General features: G+C 43.3%; 1 protein-coding gene across 2 annotated transcripts in view; it reads right to left on the reverse strand.

Annotated features, from left to right (window-relative positions):
* The window catches only part of Vwa8 (von Willebrand factor A domain containing 8), a 347,144-nt gene that overhangs the window by 304,825 nt on the left and 15,789 nt on the right, over nt 1-26,530 (reverse strand). For both annotated transcript variants that reach the window (XM_040756735.1, XM_040756796.1), the window contains exon 2: nt 13,637-13,714. In XM_040756735.1, coding sequence (XP_040612669.1) covers nt 13,637-13,714 — 78 coding nt within the window. The remainder of the gene's footprint in view (nt 1-13,636; nt 13,715-26,530) is intronic.

The following is a 26,530-nucleotide window of genomic DNA, read 5'->3' on the forward strand; positions in this document are numbered from 1 at the left end:
CGTGCTTCCTTCCATTGCAGGGTTAATTCCAAGGAAAAGAAAGTGTACCTTGAAGTGCTGAAGGCATTTTGAGAAGGTAAACAGGAACTAAACTGAAATCAGAAAGTCTGGGCTTTGCTGCTCCTCAGTCTTCTGACCTCTTCCTTGTGGTTGACGTTCCCAGCTAGTAAGGAAAGCTTTCCGGAGAATGATAGTGGGAAGCACTCCCTTCTACAACAAAGCCCATCATCCTAAGCCTCACTGTAAATATTAGCTATCCAAAACATAAGGAATATCCTTAGAATGAGCTAAACTGAAACATAAACACAGGGAGAAAAATGGATATCAAACTTTACAAAAACACACCATTGGAAAAGTATTTTATTTATCAATGTTGTGAAGTGTGAGTGTTTGTGTGTGCGTGTGCGTATGTGTGTGTGTGGAGGCTAGAGGCTGATGTTGGGTGTCTCACTCTATTGTGGACACCTTACACTTTGAAGACAGGGTCTCTGTGAACCTGAGCCTCACCAATTGCTGCACTCACCAGTGAGCTCAGGAGAGGACCCGGTCTCAATCCACAGCACTCTCCAGTACCGGGGTTACAGACCACATCGGGCTTTTATGTGGGAATGAAAGTCAGGGTCTCTCACTTGCATTGTAGGCACTTGACAAAATCAGCAGTTCCCCCAAGAATATAGTTTTAAAACTCTTAAAAGAAAAGAAAATGCTTCAAAATTCGCCCAGACCCTGAAGCCATAATCTCTCATCAACTATGTAACAGTGAAACTGAAGAACTATAATTTCCCCATTTTAGAACCAGGGAAAGAAGAAAAAGCTCATAAACACAGCATTTGAATAGAGTAAATGGACAAAAACATACACTTTCTATCTGGTCATCATGTAGCTGCTTCATTTTGCCTGTACAGACACTTGTGAAGATTTAGTTGACCTAGTCACACCTCCCTTCCCAAGTCCAACACCTAACCATCTTTATCTAACAAGGGGATACAGTTAAAATCGTAACAACCACTAACAATTACTACTGGGCAAATGGTGATGGGGGAGGATACTGGGCACGAAGAACAGTGACAGACAGACAGACAGATAGACAGACAGACATACAGACAGCAAACACAAGCAGATGCAAACAGCAATCTAAAGGCTATCCAGTTACTTTCAGTGCAAAGTCTTCAGGCGTTTTTCAAAGAGCAAGCTACAAACAATACAAACAAGGTTTTTTAAAGATGATTCTATAGGGGCTGTGTGAAAATGGCAAAACCTGGGGGTATGTAAGGAAGATATTATGGTGGGCATTCTGCTGCTGTGCTGGGTTTCCTGAGGGTTTTAGCAACTGTGAGAACCTTGTATGTAGGAATCTTTACACTTTGGAGCTTAATTATAATCAGCCCACATGCCCAGCCCAGATTTACTTTTTAAAGAAAGACTGAATGAAGACAAGAGTATTTTTAGGGTGTCTTAATAAGATAAAAACCCTCACACTCAGCAGTGCCACTCACAAGGCAGCATTATGTAAGGGTCCAGGAATCAGAATCCAGAACAAGTTGACAGTAGATACAGGATTTTCAACTGACTTGGAAATGACCACATGAGGGCTGGAAAGGATAATTAATGCTAACACTGACTCTCCAAACCACAGAGGAACCTGCACCTGCCCACAGACCCTTTATCAGACACCATATTAAATGCCAGGTACCATCCTACACGCTCACTTCCTACAATCCGTGTCCTAACAAATCCATATGGCTGAAACCACCATCTCCATATAGCCAAGGATACCCTAAAGAATTCACACAGCTCAAAGTAGCACGGCCCAGTAAGTGAGTATTTCCCCAAGACCTGAAACTAAATAAGTTTTCCTATTTTCTGCTAAGAAGTAGGATTATCCCTTGACTGTAAAATTTATTATTATAAAAAAATGTGCTACGTTCATAATAAAAAAGACCCAGAAATCAAAAGAAATGACTTTTTTCCCACTCAATCTTGTACTCCTGGCATGAGGGTATTACAGGTCTATTTTCTTCATTTTTCTGCAGACATGTATAACAATTTGCTGAAGAATTTATGTCACTAGTCTTACCCCTAGAAAAGAAAGGCTGTCTGTTACAATAATGCTCTCAGACATCACCATTAAATAACAAACATTAAAAATAAATGTTCCTGACTCCCACTGCTGGGATGATAAGAGCTGCAAGAGCATTTCACATCAACCTAACAACCAGAACAAAACAGTTCATCTATTTTTAAAAAGAATCAGTTTCTCCAAACTCACCACACCATTAAGAATACAAAGGAATGGAGAGATGTCTCAGTGGTTAGTAGCACTTGCTGCTCTTCCATTAGACGCAAACTCGGGTCCCAGCAGTCATGCAGGCAGCTCACAAGCACCTGTAACTCCAGATCCAGGGGATCCAATGCCCTCTCTGATCTCAGAAAACACTACACATACGGCATACACACACAAAGAAAAGATCTTAAAAAACAAATGTGGGGTTAATGAATATCTTTTCCCATTCTGTGAGCTGCCTTTTTGTCTTGTTGACTGTGCCCTTTGCCTTGCAAAAGCTTCTCAGTTTCAGGAGGTCCCATTTATTAATTGTCAATTTCAGTGTCTGTGCTACTAGAGTTATGTTCAAGAAGTCATCTCCTGTACTGATTTGTTCAAGGGTGCCTCCCACTTTCTCTTCTAAGAGGTTCAGTGTGGCTGGATTTATGTTGAGGTCTTTAATCCATTTGGACTTAAGTTTTGTGCACGACGATAGACATGGATCTATCTGTAGTCTTATACCTGCCAGCATCCAGTTATGCCAGCACCATTTGTTGAAGATGCCTTCTTTTTAAAGCAAGTCTCCAAAGCGCCAAAGGATCCAATTAAAAAGTAGTCTACAGAACTAAATAGAGAATTCTCAATAGAAGAGACTAAAATGGCTAAGAGACATTTAAGAAAGTGCTCAACCTCCCTAGCAATCAGGGAAATGCAAATCAAAACAACTCTGAAATACCATCTTACTCCTGTCAGAATGGCTAAAATCAAAAACACCAATGACAATTTATGTTGGAGAGGATGTGAAGAGAGGAGAAAACTCTTCCACTGCTGGTGGGAGTGCTGATTTGTGCAGCCACTATGGAAATCAGTATGGAGATTCCTCAGGAAAATGGGAATAAGCCTACCATAAGACCCAGCAATTCCACTCTTAGGCATATACCCAAAAGATGCCCATTCATACAACAAGGACAGCTGCTCCACTATGTTCATAGCAGCATTATTTGTAATAGCCAGAACCTGGAAGCAACCTAGATGTCCCTCAAGTGAAGAATGGATAGAAGAAATGTGGTACATTTACACAATGGAGTACTATTCAGAGGAAAAAACAATGGGATCTTGCAATTTGCAGGCAAATGGATGGCACTAGAAGAAACCATCCTGAGTGAGGTAACCCAGTCACAAAAAGACAAACATGGTATGTACTCACTCATATATGGATTTTAGACATTGATCAAGAGAGTGCCAATCTACAATCCCACTACCAGAGAGGCAGGGAAACAGGAAGAATCCTAAGAGAGATATGCGTGGTACCCCAGAGAAGGTGAAATGAGGCAAGTTCTCCTGAGCAGATTGGGAACATGGGGGGAGGGGAGTGGGAGCCAGGAAAAAGAGAGGGAGAGAAGAGGATGGGCGAGGAAGACATGGGGGAGCAGGAAGGTTGAGTTGGGGAAGAATAGAGGAGAGCAGGATGAGAGATACCATAACAGAGGGAACCATTCTATGTTTGAGGGGAGATCTGGCACTAGTGAGATTTCCAGAGATCTACAAGGATGACACCAATTGACAAACCAAGCAATGCGGAGAAACAACCTTAAATGTCCCTCCCTGATAATGATTTTGACAACTATCTTATATACCATCCTAGAACCTTCATCCAATGACAGACGGAAACAGAGGGAAACACCCACAGCTAAACACTGAACTGAACTCCTGGAACCCAGTGACAGAGAGGGAGGAGTGATGAGCAAAGGGGTCAAGACTGGGCTGGTGAAACCCAGAGAAACAGCTGACCTGAACAAGGAGGAGCTCTTGGACCCCAGACTGATGACTGGGAGTCCAACATGGGACTGATCCAGACCCCCTGAATGTGGGTGTCAATGAGGAGGCCTAGGCAATCTATGGGGCTTTGGGTAGTAAATCAGTATTTATCCCTGGAACACAAATGGTCTTTGGGTGCCCATCCCACAATAAAGGATGCTCTCTCAGTCTGGACACTTGGGGGGAGGGTCTGTGCCCTCCCCGGAACGAAATGACAGACTCTAGGGATCCCCCATGGAGGGCCTCACTCTCCCTAGGGAATAGAGTGGAGACTGGGTGAGGGGCTGGGGGGGCTGGTGGGGGGGAGCAGATGTGGAGGGGAGGGAGAGGGAGCTGGGACTGACATGGGAAGCAAGCTTGTTTCTAATTTAAATATATAATAAAAAGTGTTTCAAAAAAAAACAAAAACAAAGAAATTCAAATGAAAGACAAGTGCCGCCCCTGCATCGGAGCCTGGGAGCCTACAGAAGACAGCCAGACAAGCCAGGCATCGCTACAAAAACAAATATGTGATGGCGAGGTGAGAAAGACAAAAACCGAGCAGTTCATGTGCGATGGAGAGACGCGAAACTGGAGACCCCGGCGGTGGCCAGAGGTGAGAGAGAGGGCTGAGATTGGTATGCTGTCATTGCCCAGTAGGGTTGGCGGGACAGTGTGCAACAGCCCAGCACTTATGCAGATGCAGACTCAGCCCCGAACCTGCTTCACAGCCGTGGGATCCCCCTGGCTCTGGGCAACAATGGAGGCCCAAGATGAGGAAAGGTCTGCTTTCCGGACTGAACCTCCTTCAAGGACCACCATGGTCCTTGATATTACCAGAGGCCATGATGTTGTCTGTGGTCAATGAAGCCTGCGATTCATGTGAACATATGCAGTCTGTGCCGCTGCCTGTTGCCTTGGTGATATCCTCAGGCTTTGCTGCGTCAGGGTGCCATGCTGATGTGAGTGGCATGTCGAGCCTAGTGGCCCATGCAGCCACTGAGGACCATGAGCAAGTCAGTGGTCCTGATACAGCCAAGGGCCACATTGATGTCTGCAGCCCATATTACCACAGAAGTCCATGCGGATGCCTGTGGTCTAGGCTGCTGCCTGAAGCCGTGTTAATTAATGTCCGAGGACACAGGAGGGCTGGCCCCACCCTGCTCTGGTCACCACTCGGCTCTCCTCAGATGATGGCTTCCAGTGCTGATGCAGAGAAAGACTCATCCTCCCTTAGAGGGCTGGCCACTAGGAATTTGACTATGCTCTGATGAATATAAGGACAACACAAAATAGATCTGTTTGTTTGGGTTTTTTCCTGGAGGGGAAGTAAGGGGGGTTATGGGAAGATGGGGAGATGAGCACAACTGGGGTGTATAATAGAAGATTCCTAAATGATCAATAAAAAAAATTAAGATCTCCTGAGTAAATTGGGGGTGTGGGGGCAGGGGGCAGAGGGAAGAGGAGAGGGAAGGAAGGAAGGGGGAGTAGGGGAGAATGTATAACTCAATAAAAAAATTGTAATAAAAAATTAAGGAAACCCAAATGAGCTGAACTCTGAGAAGAAAGTACTAAGTTCTTTCAAGAACAGGAGAGGCCAAGAGCTAACTTTCATCCCTGTGGAATGAAGGATGGGAGGAAACCATCTGGACTTATAACCCGATGGTGGCTCCTCCCAATCACCTGTGACTCCAGTTCCCATGCTCCCAAGCTCTGTCCTCTGGTGGCTACAGGTGCAGACACACCAGTGGCACACAGACAAGCATGCAGACATATACACACAAAATAAAGGAATCTTCTCTACTAACTAATTTTTTAAAGCTGCTTCCAGGCTTGCAAAATGGCTCAGTAAGTAAAAGCACTTGTTACAGCCTGGCAATCTCAGGACCCACACAGTGGGAGAAAACCAACTCCCACATATTGTCCTCTAACTCTACGGATGCTCTGTGGCATGTGAGTGCTCACACACCTGTTGTCACACGTGTACACAAATAAGTTAACTGATTAATAAAACGTAACGGATTTCTTAAAATCCCAATCTCTAAAACAACGACTGACAAAACATGCACGTACAGAAGAACAGACAATCTCTATAGAGTCTAAAGAGTTAAAGAATAATAGAGGCGCGTAGGAGATACCGCCCCGCCCATACCTGTAGCATGGACCACGCCCATTTGGGCGTGAACACAGGTGAGGACAGGAGGGAGGACAGGACTAGATCTGGGGTCTCAGACCCCAGAGCTCTCTCTTGCCGCTGGTCGGGTCACAGGGAACAGACTGGGGGGATCCTTGGAGCTGGAACCTGTGGCGGTCACCCACATCTTCTGTAAGTGCAATCTCCCCGAATAAACTTCACTTAACCTGTACTGAGCCTACTGAATCTTGATTCCCACGCAATAAAGGCAGTCTCCTGAAAGCTTTGTGCCAGCTGCGTGGGGCTACACACTTGCAGTCTCGGGTGCCAGGAGACTGAGGTAGGAGGACCACTTGAGCTTAAGAGTTCAAAGCCTGAGCAACATAACAAAAACGAGAGCAGAAGACAAATAAATTTCCAAACAGAGCTAAATCAAAACAGAACTATAAATTTCCTAGAAAAAGACATATCATCGCAAACACAAGGAGCAGAAGTCAAAATAAACAAACAACCTAATATAATCAAATACCTACCAATCAATTAACAATGAAAAATGACTACGCAAATTCATTGAGAAAAAGTATGGTTACTCTCTCTCTCTCTCTCACACACACACATGTACATACGTAAATACATATAATTCAAAAGATCTGTAGACATAATGTATGAGAGCCTTATGGAAATCAGTTTAAAAAGGCAAACAAGTCAATGCCCTCAAATGGGAAAATGGCTTTAACAAGCATTTTGTAAGCAGAGATACGAAAATGGCCAGTAAGTAAAAGAAAACATCATGTACCTCATAACTCCTCAGGCAAAAGCAAGCAAATGTGAGAGCTCAGTTCTAGTAATCTATTACTAGAACAACAGAGAAAGGACCTCTGAAAGTTCATCTCTCCACTTAAAAAACAAGTGAGAAGACTGACATAAGTTGTCCAAATAAATTTTTCCAAAACTCTACAAATTAACAAAAGGCTTTCAATGGGCCGACAGACATTAATTCGAGGAAAACGGGAGAGCCTTGGGGGACACAAGTTTGGTGGTGTTTTTAACTTGCCCCTATTCCATCCCTGCCACCCAGACTCTAAGGTAGCTAGTAAGCCAGCCACCCGCCATCACAGCGAATACCAGCACCAGTCACTGAAGGGGACAAAATAGGCTGGAGTGGCCCCCAAAGCCCATGTCCAGAGAACTATACACGAACACCAGCACCTAGCAGCCACTGAAGGGGACAAAGTAGGAAGCAGTGTCCCCAAGCCCACTCCCAGAGAACCATCACCCAAGCGGGTCTGGCAGCTCTCTGTGGTGTTCATTCTCAGAATGTGCCCTTATTTAACCTACTCAAAGCTCATTGTGTAGAAACAGCACTGTGCACCCCACCAAAAGCAGCTACAATTATTTAGCATTACAGCTGCCTGCAGCAGGAAAACCAATTAGAGTTAAAAAGGGGGGGTGATCAAAAATGCTAAAAAAAAAATTAAAAATATACATGTTCACCAGAGGCTCCAGTCTGTGCTTAGGAACCTAGGGGGCCAAGCATATATCCAAGCAAACACTAGGAAGATGTGACGTCTTACTTCTGGCTGAGCCTGGGGGTCTGCAGAAGGTAAAGGCACGTTTACAAGGAGAGCGAGTATGCCCAGTGTGGTGCAGGTCCTGCTGATCAGCAAAGGTGTGGAGACCGTGCCATGCACTCTTAAGTCATTCCTTATTTTACAGATAGCTGCTTTAAGCTGTGCCTAGCCTTGAGCTGCTCCATTGGTCAAACAGCAGTGTCCTGGGTTGTTTTCTGTTATTGTGATAAACAACATTACCAAAACCAGCTTGGGGAGGAAAGGGTTTGCTTCAACCTACGCTGTCACGTCACTCTCCATCACTAAGGGCAGTCAGGGCAGGAAGGGAAGCAGAAGCCATGAAGGGATGCTGCGTAGTGTCTCGCTTTCTGTGGCTTGCTCAGTCTGACTTCATATACAACGCGGGACCACCTGCCCATCACACACAGTTATTAATGTTTTTTAAAATGCCGAGAGACATGCTCACAGACTCTCTGATGGAGGCGATTTCTTAATTGAGGTTGCCTCTTCCCAGGGGACTCTATCTAGCTTGAGTTGAGGTGACAAAAACTAATCAGCACAAGCAGTTGGCTAGGGCATTTTAAGAGCAAATGCTGGAGAGTGACTCAGCATCTTGTTTGTATGAGTAAACAGCCACCATCTGTCTAGCTCCGCCATGGCACAGACTGATGGCGAACATTCACATAAATAAAATATGGACTTATCAAGTTGAATCAAGAACTCAGGAACACAGTCAAACAATATCTGAAAACACCCGGCACGTGCTTATCACACACCAGGTGTCACTCCCACTTCTGGTACTCAATAGCCCTATCCCACCGCCTCCCCTCAGCCCCCAAAGACTGAGATACAGCAGCACACAGAAACCCATCTGGTCCCTTATCACAAAACTCAACCAGAATTGCTACAGTCACAGACCTCACCTCTGCCCCCGGGCTCCAACAATTTCCCCTCCCCATGGCACACAGACCATTGAAACTGATATTCAAACATGGCTTGTCCCTGCATTTGGCAATTCTGCCCTGAACAGGTTTGTGCCTGCAGTTTGTAAGATTTCTTACCTGATCACCTCCAGACATTTTCCTTGCCTCTGTCCAAGCTCTTAGTCTCTGCTTTCAGGTCAGGCAGCTTCAACTCTGTAGCCTCATTAACCCCATGTTAGCCATTTTACACACACACACACACACACACACACACACCTGTATCAGATATAATACGTAATCTCAGAATTCATACAATTGATACTGAAGTAAAAGCAGTCTGGTTGCCAATGTCATGAGCACTATGAGGGTTGGGTTCCATAGTACTTGGGGTAATAATGCCAATGAGACTGATGCATCTTTGTGAATTTTTTGTTAATTAATAAATTCTGACGTTGTAGAAAGGCATAAACGTGTCAACCTGTTCCCAACGTGGCATGCTCACAGCAGCAGCCCCTCAGTAAAGACCAAGAGAAGTGCTGCTTCAGGCCATTTAAGAATGCTGTGTGCGCCGGGCGGTGGTGGCGCATGCCTTTAATCCCAGCACTCGGGAGGCAGAGGCAGGCGGATCTCTGTGAGTTCAAGGCCAGGCTGGACCGACAGCCTCCAAAACAATACAGAGAAACCCTCTCTCGTAAAAACCAAAAAAAAAAAAAGAAAGAAAGAAAGCTGTGTGCACATTTAGTGACCATGAAACTGAAGGGAAACCTTAATAACTGAGGGTGACAAAGAATACACAATTTAGAGAAATAGCTAAGCAAAGTCACTTAAAGTAGCAGCAACAACAAAATCCACACACAAAAAAACTGTTTCCCATGCTGCCACATTACTTTAAATGTGCACTTTCAACAACAGAAGCTACCAGAACAAAGAAATGAGAAAGCATGGCTCAGAAGAGCATAGGAAGAAAGTGTTGGGTGGCCTGTAAGTAAACCTGTGGGGCCTTTGCTTGATTCATGGTTGATGTGGGGAGGCCAGGTCACTGTGGGCGGTGTCCTGGGCAGGTGGCCCTGGGTGGGAAAAAAAGCAGGCTGAGCAAGCCAGTGGCAGTGTCCTCCCTGGTCTCTGCTCCAGTTCCCACCTCTAGGTTCCTGCCCCGAGATGCTGCCCTGACTTCCTTCAGAGTGACTGTGACTGGAGCTTGGAAGATAAACCCTTTCCTCCTCAAGCTGCTTTTGGTCATGGTGTTATCACAGCAATAGAAAGCAAACTAGGACGACGAGCAATTGGCTATTATCTATCTGTTTTTAGAATGAAAAGAAACCAAGTAAGGAATTAAAGGACAGCATGACATTAATGTGTCATCAAACAATGTCAATAGACAGAAATTATTTTAAAACTCCAAACAGAAACTATGAAGTTGAAAGTTATAGTAAGTAAAAGAAAAAAAATCACTAGACAGGCTAAGAAGCAGATATGAGCAAGTAACAGAATCATCTGACGTAAAGAAGGATCCCTGGATGCATGCAGAACAAGGCAAACTTGAAGACACGAACTGATGCAACCCAGCCCACGGAACAGAAATGAAAAGGAGGAGCAGTCTCCGGTGCTGACACGGGTTACGAAGTCCATCAACACACCAATAATAAGAACTCTAGAGAAGAGAGATAGGGAGGGAGGGAGGGAGGGAGGGAGGGAGGGAGGGAGGGAGGGAGGGAGGGAGGGAGGGAGGGAGGGAGGGAGGGAGGAGATTAAAGGGGAAAAAATGACCAAAATCTTGGCATTCAACAACCAAGACGTTTGACAGACTTTTGAACAGGATAAAGTCAGAAGTTAGCACTTAATAAACACCGTATAAGTCAGTTTTCCATTTGTATAACCAAATACCGGCATCATGGTAAGAGTATGTGGGGGGAAGAGAGCCCAATGGGATGCTAAAGATGAGCACAGGGAAGGGCAAGGCTTGGCCTTTGTCAGTCAGATCACTGGGGGCGGTGGCCCTGTCTCTTAAAGGCACCATCATCCCAGCACACTCACACTGGAGACCAGGCCCCTAGGACAGGACCCCAGTCAAACCATCAAAAGCCAAAAAGAGAAAGAGTCTGTATAAAAAGGAGAAAAGTGATAAATGACTCACAGCATGGGGGGAGGCGGGGACTGATGAGATCAGTAACCAACCCTCACAGATCAGGGAGGCCGGGAGCACCAAGATAACATATTCAAAATGCCAAAAAAACAAAACAAAACAAAACAAAAAACCTGTCAGCTGAGAAATCTGTAGTCAGTGAAATTACCCTTCCAAACAGGAAGAAAAAATTAAGACATTTCTAGATAACAAAAACAGAGCATTCATTCATAGCTGAGTTGCAGCGCAAAAAATATTCAGGCTGACATAAAAGCTCACTAGACAGCAATTCAAACTCACCCAAAGAAAATGTAAAAGAAACTGCATGGTAAACATGAACACATAAACATGCTTTTGTCTGCGCTTTCCTTTTGCAGCCTTAAAAGACAACTTTATAAAGCAATGACGATAAAACTGTCAGGGACGTTTTTTTGTGAGTGTGTTCTTATAGCTGAGTGAAAATGAGGGGAGGGGTGGCACAAAGCTTATGGAAGGAAACCAGGGATCAACTTTGGGCACCATGCCTCAAGCATTTTTGTTCTTGGTTTATAAAACAGGGTCTCTTACTTGGTCTGAACCTCACCAATTAGGTAAGGCGGCCTGCTTTCACTCCCGGGGATCTGCCTGTCTCCGCCTCCACAGTGCTGGGATCACAGGCATTTGCCATTACCCCCAGCTTTTTTATGTGGGTTCTGAGAAACAGACTAAGTTCTCATCTCATGCTTGCATGGTCACTTCCACTATCACCCAACCCCAGAGCTACGCATAAGGTTATAATTCATATGACAGCACAAAGGCGGGAGGGGAACAGAAGGAAGGTCACTATTTTGGACACTGGGACAAAGGGGTGATATATATCACATATACATACATAATCTGAACAACATTGCTTTAAGTGGTTAGAGAGGAATACAGAATAGAAGAAGACATTAGCATGAACTGAACCAAAGGCCAGATCAAAACAGCTAAGGGCTAACCTTCCCAAGGTCAACTTAATTTCCCAGGCTATTAGAAAGATATTTTAAATTTTGAGAGACAAAGTGAAATTATTTTGAGCAATGAAGTGACTGCAAGTCATTTGAGAGCGACCTATCAAAACCCAAAAATACTACTTCAAATGTAAGAGGGTGGTTACAGTCAAAAAGGCAGAGCCTGGAGCACGGCCTATCCTCCCAGATGCACATGAGACTAAGACAGAAAGATCAAAGGCTGGTTGAGTAACACACTGAATTCAAAGCCACGCTGGGCAACTTCTTGAGACCCTGTCTGAAATTCTAACCAAAAACTAAAGAAGGCTAGGGGTGCAACTGAATGGCTAGTGCTGATGTAGCCAGCATGAGGGCCAGGCTTCAATTCCTAGTATCTCAAGCACACACCAACCAAAGGAGACAATAGCAACTACTAAGGAGGAGGTGGAGAAACTGGAAGCATGCTACCCTGCTGGTGGCAATGTAAAATGCTGAAACTCCTTTGAAATCATGTTGGTAATTCTTCAAAACTTTAAACAGGGCTACAATATGTCCAAGGAATTCCTCTCCTATGTATGTTTGCAACAACAACAACACAAAACCATTTTAGTATAAAATTTTCTGTAACAATATTATTTACAATAGACACAAAAAGAAACAATGCCCATCCAAAATGCCCATCAACTAATGAATAAGTAAAATAAACTATTCATATGATGGGATATTATTCAGTCATAAATAGCAATGAAGTAACACATGCTACAGCTTCAAACATTACACTAAAATATTCCATTAATAAAATAAACCAGATAGAAAAACCATTTGGTTTATGACCCCACTGATAATGACATATCCAGGGCAGGCAACTGCAGAGCAATATGAAATACAGTAGCAGTGACTGCCCATGGCTGGAGGTGAGGAAAAGGAGGAAAGAGGGCATGAAGGAGTGACCATTAATGATCATGCTTTGTCTATTTAGGAGGGACAAACGTGCTCAGAGGAGAGACAGTGGTGACAACTGCACAACTCAGAACAACTAGGAAGCCCTGAATGGTTATTTTAAGAGGGTGGGCTTTGGGTCTGGAGAGAGAGTTGAGAGCACTTGCTGCTTTTGTAGACTAAGACTCATATTCAGACCCCAACACAGACATCGTATGGCACACAACCACATCTCTCTCTCTCTCTCTAGGCACATGCTCACATGCAGTACACATACATACACTCAGGCACACACATACACATAAGATAAATGTGAACTGTGTAGAATATGGATTAAATCTCAATAAAACAAAATTCACAATGGATAGGTTCAGCAACATGGATGAGCCTCAAATTCATGTTCTTAATGGAAAGAAGCCAGATACACACAGACATTACACACACACACACACACACACACACAGCATAATGACACTATTTTCATAAAGCTAAGAAATAGATGCAGCTGATTTAGTATGGCGAAGAAGAGCACAGTGGTTTCCGTGGCAGGGAAAGAGGACACACAGAGGGTATTTATCGGTGATGAGAGTGATCATTGTGTCCATACAACTTTATAAAATGATCAAAATTAACTAAATAAGAACTGATTTTTACTGAATGTGTTTTGTTATATCTAATGTCCAACTCAAGCCACAGTATGTACCAAACATGGACACTTCAGATAAAAGCCACAAACAAGGAGAGGAAATGCCTCAGACCAATTTAACCACTCCAAAGCAAGAAATCAACAAAAACACTATACACTATTCTGCATGAGACTGATGACAGCACCTTGGGTTTATACCAGTCACTCTAATGTATTTTTTAGTGCCCACAATGAAATTTAAAAATGTATTCATTCACAAATGTCATTTCTTACTGTAGTTTTGTGGGACAAGTTCCGGGTTCTTGGGTGTTTTCACCTTGTAGGACACATCTCCAATATTAACTGTGTCACCTAAAAAAGAAGAAATACAATCATTACAAGAGACAAGTCACACACACTGTATTCTGGCAATAACAATTCTCTTGACCTCCAAGGAGGGACTACACAATATACCAGGTACATGTCTAACATTTCTATCCACAGTGTAAGTTGTATCAGTGAGGAGTGAGTACTGAGAAAACCCACATTAGAGGAGCTAGGCTACCAAAAAGAAAATTAAATTCTATTAGCCAGACTTATATTTTATGTTAACAGCAATACTAATACAGGCAACAGTAATACAGAAAATTCATGTTGGAAAGCTGTAATTTGTTAACATTTATTCACTTATACTAGTCAGTAAGAGAGGGATCACTTCACTGACCCTAATCAGATTTTATTTACAGCCTTATGATCTGACTTTGTGTCCCCCACAGGTTTGTGACTTGAACACATGGTTGGTGGCACCATTTCAAAAGATTCTGGAGGCTTTAGGAGGTGGAATCTAGATAAGGAGAGCAGGTCACTGGGGATGGGTCCTTAAGGCATCTGTGGCCACTTTCTTCATCTAGTCCAGGCTCTGCACGATGTGAACAGAAGTGCACCGTGCCACGCCTTCCCCACCATAATGGACTGGACTGTCTGAAACTGTGTGCCAAATAAGTGTTTCCTCCTCTAAACTATCTATGTCAAGTAATTTTGTCACAGTAGTGTGGAAATAGTACAGGAAACTTGAACCACACTGATGGGAGCAAGGCAGCCCCACTCTATGGACGCTTAGGGTTACAGGCACAAGGAAAATGAGTCTCCATGTCCCAACAGAACCCACAGTCAGCCCCACGAACACCTAAATTTTAGGACAAACTTTATATATTTGGTGAACTCAAGAGCTTATATCCCAAAGCTCCAGCCCATCAAGATATCAGTGTTTCCCCCACCCCCTCATCCCTGCTTGGCACTTTTTGGTGCCTTTCTCCCACCAACCTCACCCTCAGGGACTTCTCAGTGTCTTACACACACACACACACACACACACACACACACACACACACACACACACACACACACACACACACACGTGTCCTGGTGCCTTTTCCTCTGCCAAGGCTTTCCTGAGCCTGTGCTCCAGCTCTTGATCCACCAACCAATCAGAATTCCCCACACACATTCAAATTAGCCAGGTAAAATAATCCCACCCAGATGCCTAATTTACATATTCATGGAACAAAATGATTCCCAGGGCATATGATGCCTGCTCCAAAACACTACTTAGCAGCCCATGTTCATGACCCACTTTTGCTGCAGGGGAACTACTACTCTCTCAATAAAATCCTGCTTGCTTGTCCTTCTGTCGTTCTTGTCCATTATCCTTCATTGTGAGAAAACAAACTCAACTTGAACTGGGAAATGGGTAACAAAAACAGGGGTCGTTAATAACTGAGCCTGATCATGCAGTTCTCAGGTCATCGGAACTAGTTTGTGAGCAGGAAGTTTGGGTGCAGGCTAGAGAAGTGCTCGGATGCTATAATAAGCAGAGCTCAACAGTTAACTCTGATGGGAGCTTAGGCCCACCCCATGCCAGCTGTCTCTCTAACCTGGGCCTACAGGTGCTTCCAGAGACTGAACTGCCTGTGTGGCACTAGGTCTTCTACATACATGTTACATTTGTGTGGCTTGGTCTTCTTATGAGCCTCCTAACAGTGGGAGCAGGGGCTGCCTCTGACTCGGTTGCATGCTTTTGGGACCCCTTCCTCCTACTGGGTTGCCTCATGCAGTCTTCATAGGAAAGGAGGTGCCTAGACTCACTAAAACTTAATGGTTGATATCCATGGGAGGGCTTCCCATTTCTGAAAAGAAATGGAAGAAGAGAGGATGGGGGGAGAAGGGAAAGTGAGGGGGGAAGGATTGGGAGGAGAAGAGGGACAGGAAACTGTCGTATCATTGTAAAAACAAAAAGATAAATAAATACAAAGACAAAAATAACACCCAAGGGAAGTATTTTGTTTTGTTGGGGGGGGGGGCTGCCACCACTGGGGCCTGGCTACTACTTGAACTGGTGGAAGTTCTTGGCATTATCCATGTGGCGCTTGTTTGGTAAGTATGCAGAGTGCAAGAGTTATGAGGTCATGCAGGCTTCCACCCAGAATTTTAAGGAAGGCCTGATGGGTTAGACAATGTGCATTTATGGTAAGATTTTCCACATGGATCCCCTAGAGAAAATACACAAAGTTGTAAGTATAAAGCCTATGTTGTTGTCATAAAGACTGTAGGATATTGGAGATGTTGAAAGAGGAATGTCTGTTGAGGAATCCTGCCATCAGTGAATAAAGCCAGACCAAAAAATAAGCCATTTGAGCTGCAGGTGTCACAGGGCTACAAACAGCAAAGCCAGGGGATCAGGGCATGCAGGTAAGATACCCAAGTAACTGCAGTCTAGACGGCGCTGCCACGTGCACCAGACTACAGACGTAGACTTCCATGGTCTTGTTTGACCTTCCATTGGTAGTCTCTCGTTCCTCTCTTTTGGGATATGCCATTGTACACTAAAAAGAGCATGATTTTTCTTTCTGATTTTACAGAGATTCACAACTGAGTTAGCCTTGAGTATCAGAGGAGACTTTGAATTTGGACTTTGGAATAATACTGGAAATGTCAAGATTGAAGGGACTCTTGGGTATTGACTAAATGCATTGTACTCATGAGATGACAGTGAGCCTTTGGAAGGCAGGGGTAGAATTTTATGAAATCCTTTAGAGTTCACTATGGGTTGATGATTTGAGCACTTGGTCCCTGATTGGTTGTAATGATATATTATTTATGATTTATTAAAGCTTGCCTGAGGATCAGAAAGCAAAGTCAGCCACAAGCCATAGAAGCCAGGCACATATTAATCCCAGCAGCCAAAAGCTAGGAGGTGGTGATGCACACCTTTAATCTTAGGACCCAAGATTAAGAGGTAGATGGATCTCTGAGTCCAAGGCCACCCGGATCTACCCAAGATTGAAGCAATCTAAAAGAGAATCATAGCTCACACCTTCAATGCCAGCTCTAGAAATGTAAAAAAGATAGAAGCAGGGTCTTCAGTATTCAGTAGGAGGCATTCATTCTCCAGTCACACTGAGAAGAGGTTGCAGTCTGAGGCTTGGTGAGAGCTCATGGAGACAGGATCAGTCCATTCAGCCTGAGGTAGAGGTAAGACCTAGTGGCCCCTGCTTTGCTTCCCGGATCTTCAGGTTGAACCTCAATATCTGTCTCTGGGCCATTTATTATTCATGCTACAATTGGGGGTCCTATCTTAGGAGGCTCTAGAACCTTCAGTATGTTCCTGGTTGTGCCTCGAGTTATCTTTACCTGGCTTTTTCCCTACCCACCATGATGTGAGTGGTTCCCACACCGTGAAAAACTGAACCCTCTGAAATTGTTCTCTTACCCTTTAAATTGCCTGTCAGGCATGTGGATCAGTCAAGAGGAAGGTTAACTAATGTGACATTCAAAGCAGCAGTAGGGCAAACCATCACATCCTTTCAGATCTTTTACCAATTACCCTCAAAATTCACTAATTCCAGGCATAGACAGAACTCAGGTCAAATGACAATGATGAGAATTCTAGATAACACAAATGAGAGGGAGAGAAAGTTCTCACTGTCTACAGAGTTCTATCTTTTAGGGCAACATTAACCTCTGTCCTACAGTGTAGGTCTAAACCAATCTCCCTCGACTTTGTTCTCTCCAACAGCAAAAATGGCAGAGTGACAGCACGGGCATCTAGAACTTTGTTTAGAAAGGTCTCAAAGACATGCAGAGAAGGTTCAGAAGCTTGGTTTCTCAGGCTGGCTGGTTCAGAGCTGCTGACAAATACTGGACACCAAACCGTAGACTGTGGAGATGCCAAAGCCACTACCACTTGTTAACTGCTTCCTGCCCTCTAAGCCTCAAAACCGTCCTCTAAAGCCAGACTAGCAAAGGAGAAAATCTGTGCCTCTGAGAACATTTTTATGCTTGATAGAATTTATTAAAGACACATGAAAAACTGGGAGAAGTTAAGCACTCTACACAGAGCTAAATCCTTATTAGGGCTAAAATTAGCTGCCAGGAGGTGCCAAAGCAAAACACACCGAAAACGAAATCCTTATGGTTGCAAACTTCCTCCATAATCCACCATGCCCTCCCCCCAGGCAACTTTTTCTTTTTTCTTATCACAAAATTGTTGATGAATCATGGTACCACATGGAGCCTGTAGAGTCAGCATCTCCACACAGACCACTGAAATTCTGTAGTGTAGCACATTGACCTTCACGGCAGCAAGTCCCCTGGGGATTCACCTCCTGCCTCTCCCTCTCATTCTTCCACACACAGAGTTGGCTGTGGTGGCTGTATCCACAATCCTAGTATTGTGGAGGCTGCACCAGGAAGACCGAGTTCAAAGGCAGCCTGTAGCACACACTGAGATCTCAAAACGGAGTTTTAAAGAGCTTTATAATAGAGTTATCAGATGCAATGCTAAAGTATAACAAATAAACATGAAGACAAATATATAAAGAACTAGCAGCAACCAATAAAAAAAACACAAACACCCAAACAGAAAAATACAGATTGGATACATAGATAAGCAATTCACAGAAAATTCAAACTAATAAACACAGGGGAAAATGTCCAACCACCTGATGACTTAGGTAATGAACACTGAAGTGAGAAGCTAATCCTCAGATGTGAGATCTGCAAGAAATGTTCAAATTTGGTGATGCTGGGTAGAGAAGGAAACAGTACTCCAATATCGCCAGGGGCAGAGGTGCAGACTGGTGCAAATCTGGTGCAAATGCTTTGAAGGATTTCTAGTTCTCATCCTTTACCCTGCCTTCTCATGCATCATAGGAGATGCATGCATGGGTGTTTATGCTAGGGCATCAAGGTTTACATCCCAATGAAATTTAACTCCGAGGTAATGTTATGAAGAGGTAGGGCCCTTGGTAAGTGGTTAATTCATAAGGGTACAGCCTCCTAAATGAAATGAGTGCCCTTATGAAACAGGCAATTGACAATTAACTCTATTTTGAACTTTCCAGCTATAAAAATGTAAGGAACACATTTCTATTGTTTCTACACTATCCAATTGTGGACTGAAGTGCAAATGGGGAAGGAGGAACAGCATCAGTAGACATTTAACAAAGCTGGTTGACTAATGAAAACTTCAGTGCTGATAGGGAGCCAAAGTTACAGGTTGGGAACCAAATATCTTGGGAGATTATTAGCATCCTAAACAGCTGTTTATTATCTGCCTCTGTGGGTGACCTAACATCCTTGTGCTGTTGGTAAATATTTTTTAGTATGTACTAACAGACACAACCCAAAGGCTAAGAATGGCATCAGAGAGCATCTCTGACCGGTAGCAGAAATTTCCCTGCTTTGCTATAACCAGGCCACCTACCTGATGTTCCCACCAATATCTAAAAAGTGGCTTGTTTCATGACTTTCTTTGCTTGATTACTATTTTTAAAAAAAGCTTCATAAGACTAAACTATTACTACATTAGAACATGAATCTGTGTTCCTTGTCCACAATGACTCATATTTGACTTCACAATAAACTCCCTCTTACTATTCCTTTGTGGTAAGAGCTGCATTTTTACATCTCCATAGTTTATAGTGTTTTGTTACAATCGCCCATCATATATTTGTTAATATTTTTAAATAAGAAAAGATACTAATAGGAGAATTACAAAATAAGCCAAGGAATATGTGTGCTATAATCTCTTTATTGATGTGTGTTGTTGTTGGGGGGGTTGTCTGTATTTGAGGCTGTTTTTTTGTTGTTGTTGTTGTTATTGTTGTTTAAGATGGGGTCTCTCTGATTTCTTTCTCAGCCACTTTATCATCTGTATATAATAGGGTCATTAATTTTTTTGAGTTAACCTTGTATCCTGCCACTTTGCTGAAGGTGTTTATCAGCTCTAGGAGTTCCCTTGCGGAGTTTTTTGGGTCACTTATGTAAACTATCATATCATCTGCAAATAGTGAAAGTTTGACTTCTTCTTTTCCTATTTGTATCCCCTTGATCTCCTTTTGTTGTCTTATTGCTCTTGCTAGAACTTCAAGTACAATATTGAAGAGATATGGAGAGAGTAGACAGCCTTGTCTTGTTCCTGATTTTAGAGGATTTGCGTTGAGTTTCTCTCCATTTAGTTTGATGTTAGCTGTTGGTTTACTGTATATTGCTTTTATTATATTCAGGTATGTTCCTGTTATCCCTGATCTCTCTAGAACCTTTATCATGAAGGGGTGCTGGATTTTGTCAAAGGCTTTTTCAGCATTTAGTGAGATGATCATGTGGTTTTTCTTTCGCAGTTTATTTATATGGTGGATTACATTGATAGATTTTCTAATGTTGAACCATCCCTGCATTCCTGGGATGAAGCCTACTTGATCATGGTGGATGATTTTTCTGATGTGTTCTTGAATCCGGTTTGCGAGTATTTTATTGAGTATTTTTGCATCGATGTTCATGAGGGAAATTGATCTATAGTTCTCTTTCTTAGTTGTGTCTTTGTGTGGCTTGGATATCAAGGTAAATGTAGCCTCATAAAAAGAGTTTGGCGCCGGGCGTTGGTGGCGCACGCCTTTAATCCCAGCACTAGGGAAGCAGAGGCAGGCAGATCTCTGTGAGTTCGAGGCCAGCCTGGTCTACAGAGCGAGTGCCAGGACAGCCTCCAAAACTACACAGAGAAACCCTGTCTCAAAAAAAAAAAAAGAGCTTGGCAGTGAGCCTCCTGCTTCTATGCTTCTATTGTGTGGAATACTTTGAGGAGTATTGGAATTAGCTCTTCTTTGAATTTCTGGTAGAATTCTGCACTGAAGCCATCTGGCCCTGTGCTTTTTTTGGTTGGGAGACTTTTGATGATTGCTTCTATTTCATTAAGGGTTATAGGTCTGTTTAGATTGTTTATCTGTTCTTGATTTAGTTTTGGCAAGTGATACCTATCCAGGAAATTGTCCATTTCCTTTAAATTTTCTAATTTTATGGAGTACAGATTTTCAAAGTATGCCCTGATGATTCTCTGGATTTCCTCAGTGTCCATTGTTATGTCCCCCTTTTCATTTCTGATTTTGTTAATTAGCATGCTCTCTCTCTCTCTCTGTCTTTTGGTTGGTTTGGACAGAGGTTTGTCTCTTTTGTTGATTTTCTCAAAGAACCAACTCTGTTTCATTGATTCTTCGCAATGTTTTCCTGGTTTCTACTTGACTGATTTCAGCCCTCAATTTGATTATTTCCTGTCGTCTGCTCCTCCTGGGTGAGTTTGCTTCTTTTTATTCTAGAGCATTCAGCTGTGCTATTAATTCTCTAGTGTGACTGTTCTCCAGTTTCTTCATGTGGGCACTTAGTGCTATGAACTTTCCTCTCAGCACTGCTTTCAGAGTGTCCCATAAGTTTGGGTATGTTGTGTCTTCATTATCTGGGGATAATATTAACCAAAGAAATGAAAGACCTGTATATCAAGAACTTTGAGTCTTTAAAGAAAGAAATCAAAGAGGATACCAGAAAATGGAAAGATCTCCCATGCTCTTGGATTGGTAGGATCAACATAATAAAAATGGCAATCTTGCCAAAAGCAGTCTACAGATTCAATGCAATCCCTATCAAAATTCCGGCACAATTCTTCACAGACCTTGAAAGAACAATAATCAACTTTATATGGAAAAACAAAAGGCCCAGGATAGCCCAAACAACCCTATACAATAAAGGAACTTCAGGAGGCATCACCATACCTGACTTCAAGCTCTATTATAGAGCTCTAGTCCTGAAAACAGCTTGGTATTGATATAAAAATAGACAGGTAGACCAATGGAACCAATTGAAAATCCTGATTTTAACCCACACACCTATAAACACTTGATTTTTGACAAAGAAGCTAAAACTATACAATGGAAAAAAGAAAGCATCTTCAACAAATGGTGCTGGCATAACTGGGCATTGGCAATCAGAAGACTGAAGATAGATTCATGTCAATCGCCTTGCACAAAACTTAAGTTCAAATGTATCAAAGACCTCAAAATAAATCCAACCACACTGAAACTCTTAGAAGAGAAAGTGGGAGATACTCTTCAACGAGTTGGTACAGGAGACCGCTTCCTGAACATAACAACAGTAGCACAGACACTAAGATCGACAATTAACAAATGGGACCTCCTGAAACTAAGAAGTTTCTGTAAGGCAAAGGACACAGTCAACAAGAGAAAAGGCAGCCCACAGAATGGGAAATGATATTCACTAACCCCACATCTGACAGAGGGCTGATCTCCAAAATTTACAAAGAACTCAATATGTAAGTCTCCAAAACACCAAAGGATCCAATTAAAAGGTGGGGTACAGAAGAGAGGGGGAGGAGAATTCTCAATAGAGGAGGCTAAAATGGCCAAGAGACACTTAAGAAAGTGCTCAACATCCTTAGCCATCAGGGAAATGCAAATCAAAACAACTTTGAAATACCATCTTACTCCTGTCAGAATGGCTAAAATCAAAAACACCGAAGACAATTTATGCTGGAGAGGATGTGGAGAGAGGGGAACACTCCTCCACTGCTGGTGGGAGTGCCAACTCGTACACCCACTTTGGAAATCAGTATGGAGATTCCTCAGGAAAATGGGAATCAATCTACCACAAGGCCCAGCAATTCCACACTTAGGCATATATCAAAAAGATGCAAATTCATACAACAAGGGCATCTGCTCCACTATGTTCATAGCAGCATTATTTGTAATAGCCAGAACCTGGAAGCAACCCAGATACCCCTCAAATGAAGAGGGGATAGAGAAAATGTGGTACATTTACACAATGGAGTATTACTCAGCAGAAAAAAAAACAATGGAATCTTGAAATACACAGGTAATCGGAAGGCACTAGAAGAAACCATCCTGAGTGAGGTAACCCAGTCACAAAAAGACAAACATGGTATGTACTCACTCATATACGGATTTTAGACATGGATCAGGATAGTGCCAGTCTACACTTCCACTGACAGAGAGTCTGGGAAACAGGAAAGAACCTAAGAGAGATACGCATGGTACCCCAGAGAAGAGGAATGAGGCAAGATCTTCTGAACAGACTGGGAACACGTCGAGGGGTGGGGTGGGGGAGTGGGAGCTGGAAAGAAGAGAGGAGGAAGAGAGGAAGAGAGAGTAGGTCATGGGGGAACAGGAAGGTTGAGTTGAGGGGTAGAATAGGGGGAAGAGGGAGTCATAGGCTAGAAGACAGATCTAGCACCAGTGAGACCTCTAGTGATCTAAAGGGATGACACCAACTGGCAAGCTAAGCAGTAGTGGAGAGACCACCTTGAATGCCAATTCCTGATAATGAACTTGATGTCTATCCTATATGCTATCCTAGAACCTTCATCCAGTGACTGATGGAAGCAGAGGCAAACACCCACAATTAAACACTGAGCTGAACCCATGGAACCCAGTGACAGAGAGAGAGGAACAATGAGCAAATTGGCAAAGAATGGGCTGGCAAAACCAGCAGAGACAGCTGATCTGAACAAGTGGGAGCTCTTGGACCCCAGACCGACAGCTGGGAAGCCAGCATGGGACTGATCCAGACCTCCTGAATGTGAGAGTCAGTGAGTAGGCCTGGGTAACCTATGGGGCCCTGGGCAGTGTTTCAGTGTTTATCCCTGGCATACAAATGGACTTCGTGTGTCCATAACACAAAGAGGGATGCTCTCTCAGCCTGGACTCTTAGGGGGAGTGCCTGGACCCTGCCCTGAGCGAAATGACAGACTCTGGATATCCCCTATGTGGAAGGAATTGGCAATAGGGTGGGAGGCTACAGGAGATGGTGGGAAGGTGTGGGAGGAGGGGAGGGAGAGGGAACTGGGATTGGCATGTGAAGCAAGCTATTTAAAATTAAATTAATAAAAGAAAAGAAAAGAAAGATGGGGTCTCAAGTATCCCAGCTAGCTTCCATCTGACTATGCACCCAGCATTCTAATATTACCGCACAAACCACCTCATTCAGCTTATACAGGGCTGAAGATGGCACCAAAAGCTTTATGAATGTTGGCAAGATCTACCCGTGGAGCTACGCCCCCAATCACGTACACTAAGGTTTTTTTTTAAAGAAGTAAGAAGGTTTCCCTCAGTATTAGAACTGAACGTCTGATCTTCGCATTGAAAACTGTACTCCCCAGTTGTACTAATGACAACTTGGAATCGTTCGTTTCCCTCCTACAACCCAATCCATGATAGTCCCAGGCAGCCTTCTCTCATACCCCCCACAGGTCTGCTTCTTCACAATCTAGCTTCAACAGAGCCATCATAAAAACCAAATATAATCAGAAACAAATCATGATGGCCTTTGGAATGGCCTAGAAAGGGTGTTTCTAATCTTAGTCCTGAATTTCCTCTCAGATCTCTTCTGCAACTACTCGCACTTATTGAACCTCAACCACAATGACCTCACTAGACATTGACTGTCTCAGCTAGGATTTTTATTGTTGTGATAAAAACAACATACCCAAAACAGCTTGGGGAGGAAAGGGTTTATTTGGCTTACATGGCCACATCTCAGTTCATCATTAAAAGAAGTCAGGACAGCAACTCTAACAGAGCTGGAACCTGGAGCAGGAGCTGATGAAGAGGCACTGGAATGATGCTGCCTCTTGGCTTGTTTCCCATGATTTGCTCAGCCTGCTTTCTTATAGCACCTAGGACCACTGAGCCATGAGTGGTACCACTCACAGTGATCCTCCCACATCCATCATCAATCAAGAAAATACACCACAGGTTTGCCTACAAGCCAGTCTGGTGGGGGCATTTTCCCAACCGAGGTTCCCTCTTCCCAAATGATTCTGGCTTGTGTAGAGTTCACACAAAAGCTCAGCACGCTGAACATGCTGAACCATTTCAGGCTTCTACAATAAATTTTCCTACGAATGAAACCCTTTCCCTAAACAGAGCCATTTGTCAGAGTGCTAGCAAGGAGCAAACAGAACACTGGGCCATCCAAAATGAGGAAATGAAAGAACATAATCGGTAGTCTCACACACCCCTGTAAGCAAAACCCTGTATTAGCATACTTTCAAATTGCCCTTTTCTTTTTTCAACCAAAACTTTGGGGAGAAAAGCAGACTTGCTTGGGAATATCCTTGTCTGCCATCAAACCCACCCCCAGCTCTCCAGGACGAGAGGGTACTCAGGTTGATCGTGACTGTGCTATGTAGCTCAGGTGAGCCTTGAACTTGCAATGCAGCTCAAGCTGGACTTGAACCCATTATGCTCCATTTCTCCAGGGCTGCGACTATAGGATTGTGCCACCACACCTTCCGGCCATCTTTAGAATTGCAAAGTGAGCATGCCCAGGGGCCTTTTTGACCAACATTGTTATAATATGAACAGAATATGCCCCAAAATGTTCTAGTCCTCCATTTTAGCAAAATGTAGCCACCATCTCTTCTTGATCTATAAAGTGAGCATGCTCAGGAATGTACCTACAAAATACTTTCCTATATGACTATATACAGATTACCAGAAAAATAATGAAGCATGGAGAAGAGTGCACCTAGTATCATTACAGGTGATTATGAGACATCATGTGATTACTGGGAATTGAACTCAGGAACTCTGGAAGACCAGCTAGTGTTCTTAACCACTGAGCCATCTCTCCAGCCCCCATGTTTCCTTTCTATTGCTCAAAGAGGGAGTTGCTTTCAGTGACTCCATGCTATTCTTACTTGTTGTACATACGAAATTCTTCTCCACGCTTCCTGCTTGAGCCTACCTGGTTTTGGCCTCACACTCAGTAAAATGCCTGTTTATTGGATGATAAAGAACCACGTGAAGGTGAGAGCAGAATTCAAGAAACAAAAGGGGAATGCAGTACTTGCAACTAACAATGACAGGAAGTCATGACAACCCCTAGGCTCAAAGGACATTGGAGAGAGCAAGCAGATCAGATACTAGATCAGGCAGCCTCCTAACAGTTGTAGCCTCTGTAGAGGAACACAGCAAACCTATGGGAGTGACCTAGCAAGGAAGCATCTGGGAAATAACTATTAAAAAATAATAATCTTAACAGAACTGAGAGTAGAAATAAAATAAACCCAAAATATGCCCAGTAATTTAATATGTTCATCTCTACAAGTTAAGAAAGAAGTTGGAGATAAATGGCTACAGAACTCAGGAAGCTGCTTCCTGGTCCTTTGACCAAGACAAGGTAGAGCTGTGGACAAAGAGCCTGAACCCACTCACATAACAGCACAATACATAGTTTTGTTGTTGTTATTTTGTTTTGTTTTGTTTTGGCTTTGTTTTTAGTTTTTCGAGACAGTGTTTCTCTGTATTGTTTTAGAGGATGTCCTGGAACTGGCTCTGTAGACCAGGCTGGCCTGGAACTCACAGAGATCCACCTGTCTCTGCCTCCTGAGTGCTGGGATTAAAGGCGTGCGCCACCAACACCCAGCTAGCAGCATGATACATAGTTTTAAGCATCTCTAACATTAGCCAAAATGTGTCATGGATTGAGTATAACACAAGCCTTGGTGAGTTTCAAAAGACTGAAATCCTAAAGTATGCTGCTTGACCATAATGAAATTAAACTAGAAATCAATGACAAAAGAGTGAACGGAAGATCCCCAAACACTTAACCATCAAGCTAGAGGCTTTGTAACAACACAAAGGAAGAAACCACAATGGAAATTATTCTCATTGAGAAATGAGGCAATGATCAATTAACCATGTGTCCTGCAGACAAAGAGGAGGCGTGACACAGAGAAGAACCAGGCATGTCATCATTTCTGCCTTAAAAATCATGAGCTTGCCCATCTTTGGCTAGAGTGCTAGTCTTGGGAGCCATCTATCT

The sequence above is a fragment of the Mesocricetus auratus genome, unplaced genomic scaffold, assembly GCF_017639785.1.
Source record: "Mesocricetus auratus isolate SY011 unplaced genomic scaffold, BCM_Maur_2.0 Super-Scaffold_2245, whole genome shotgun sequence".
Taxonomy (NCBI): Eukaryota; Metazoa; Chordata; class Mammalia; order Rodentia; family Cricetidae; genus Mesocricetus; species Mesocricetus auratus.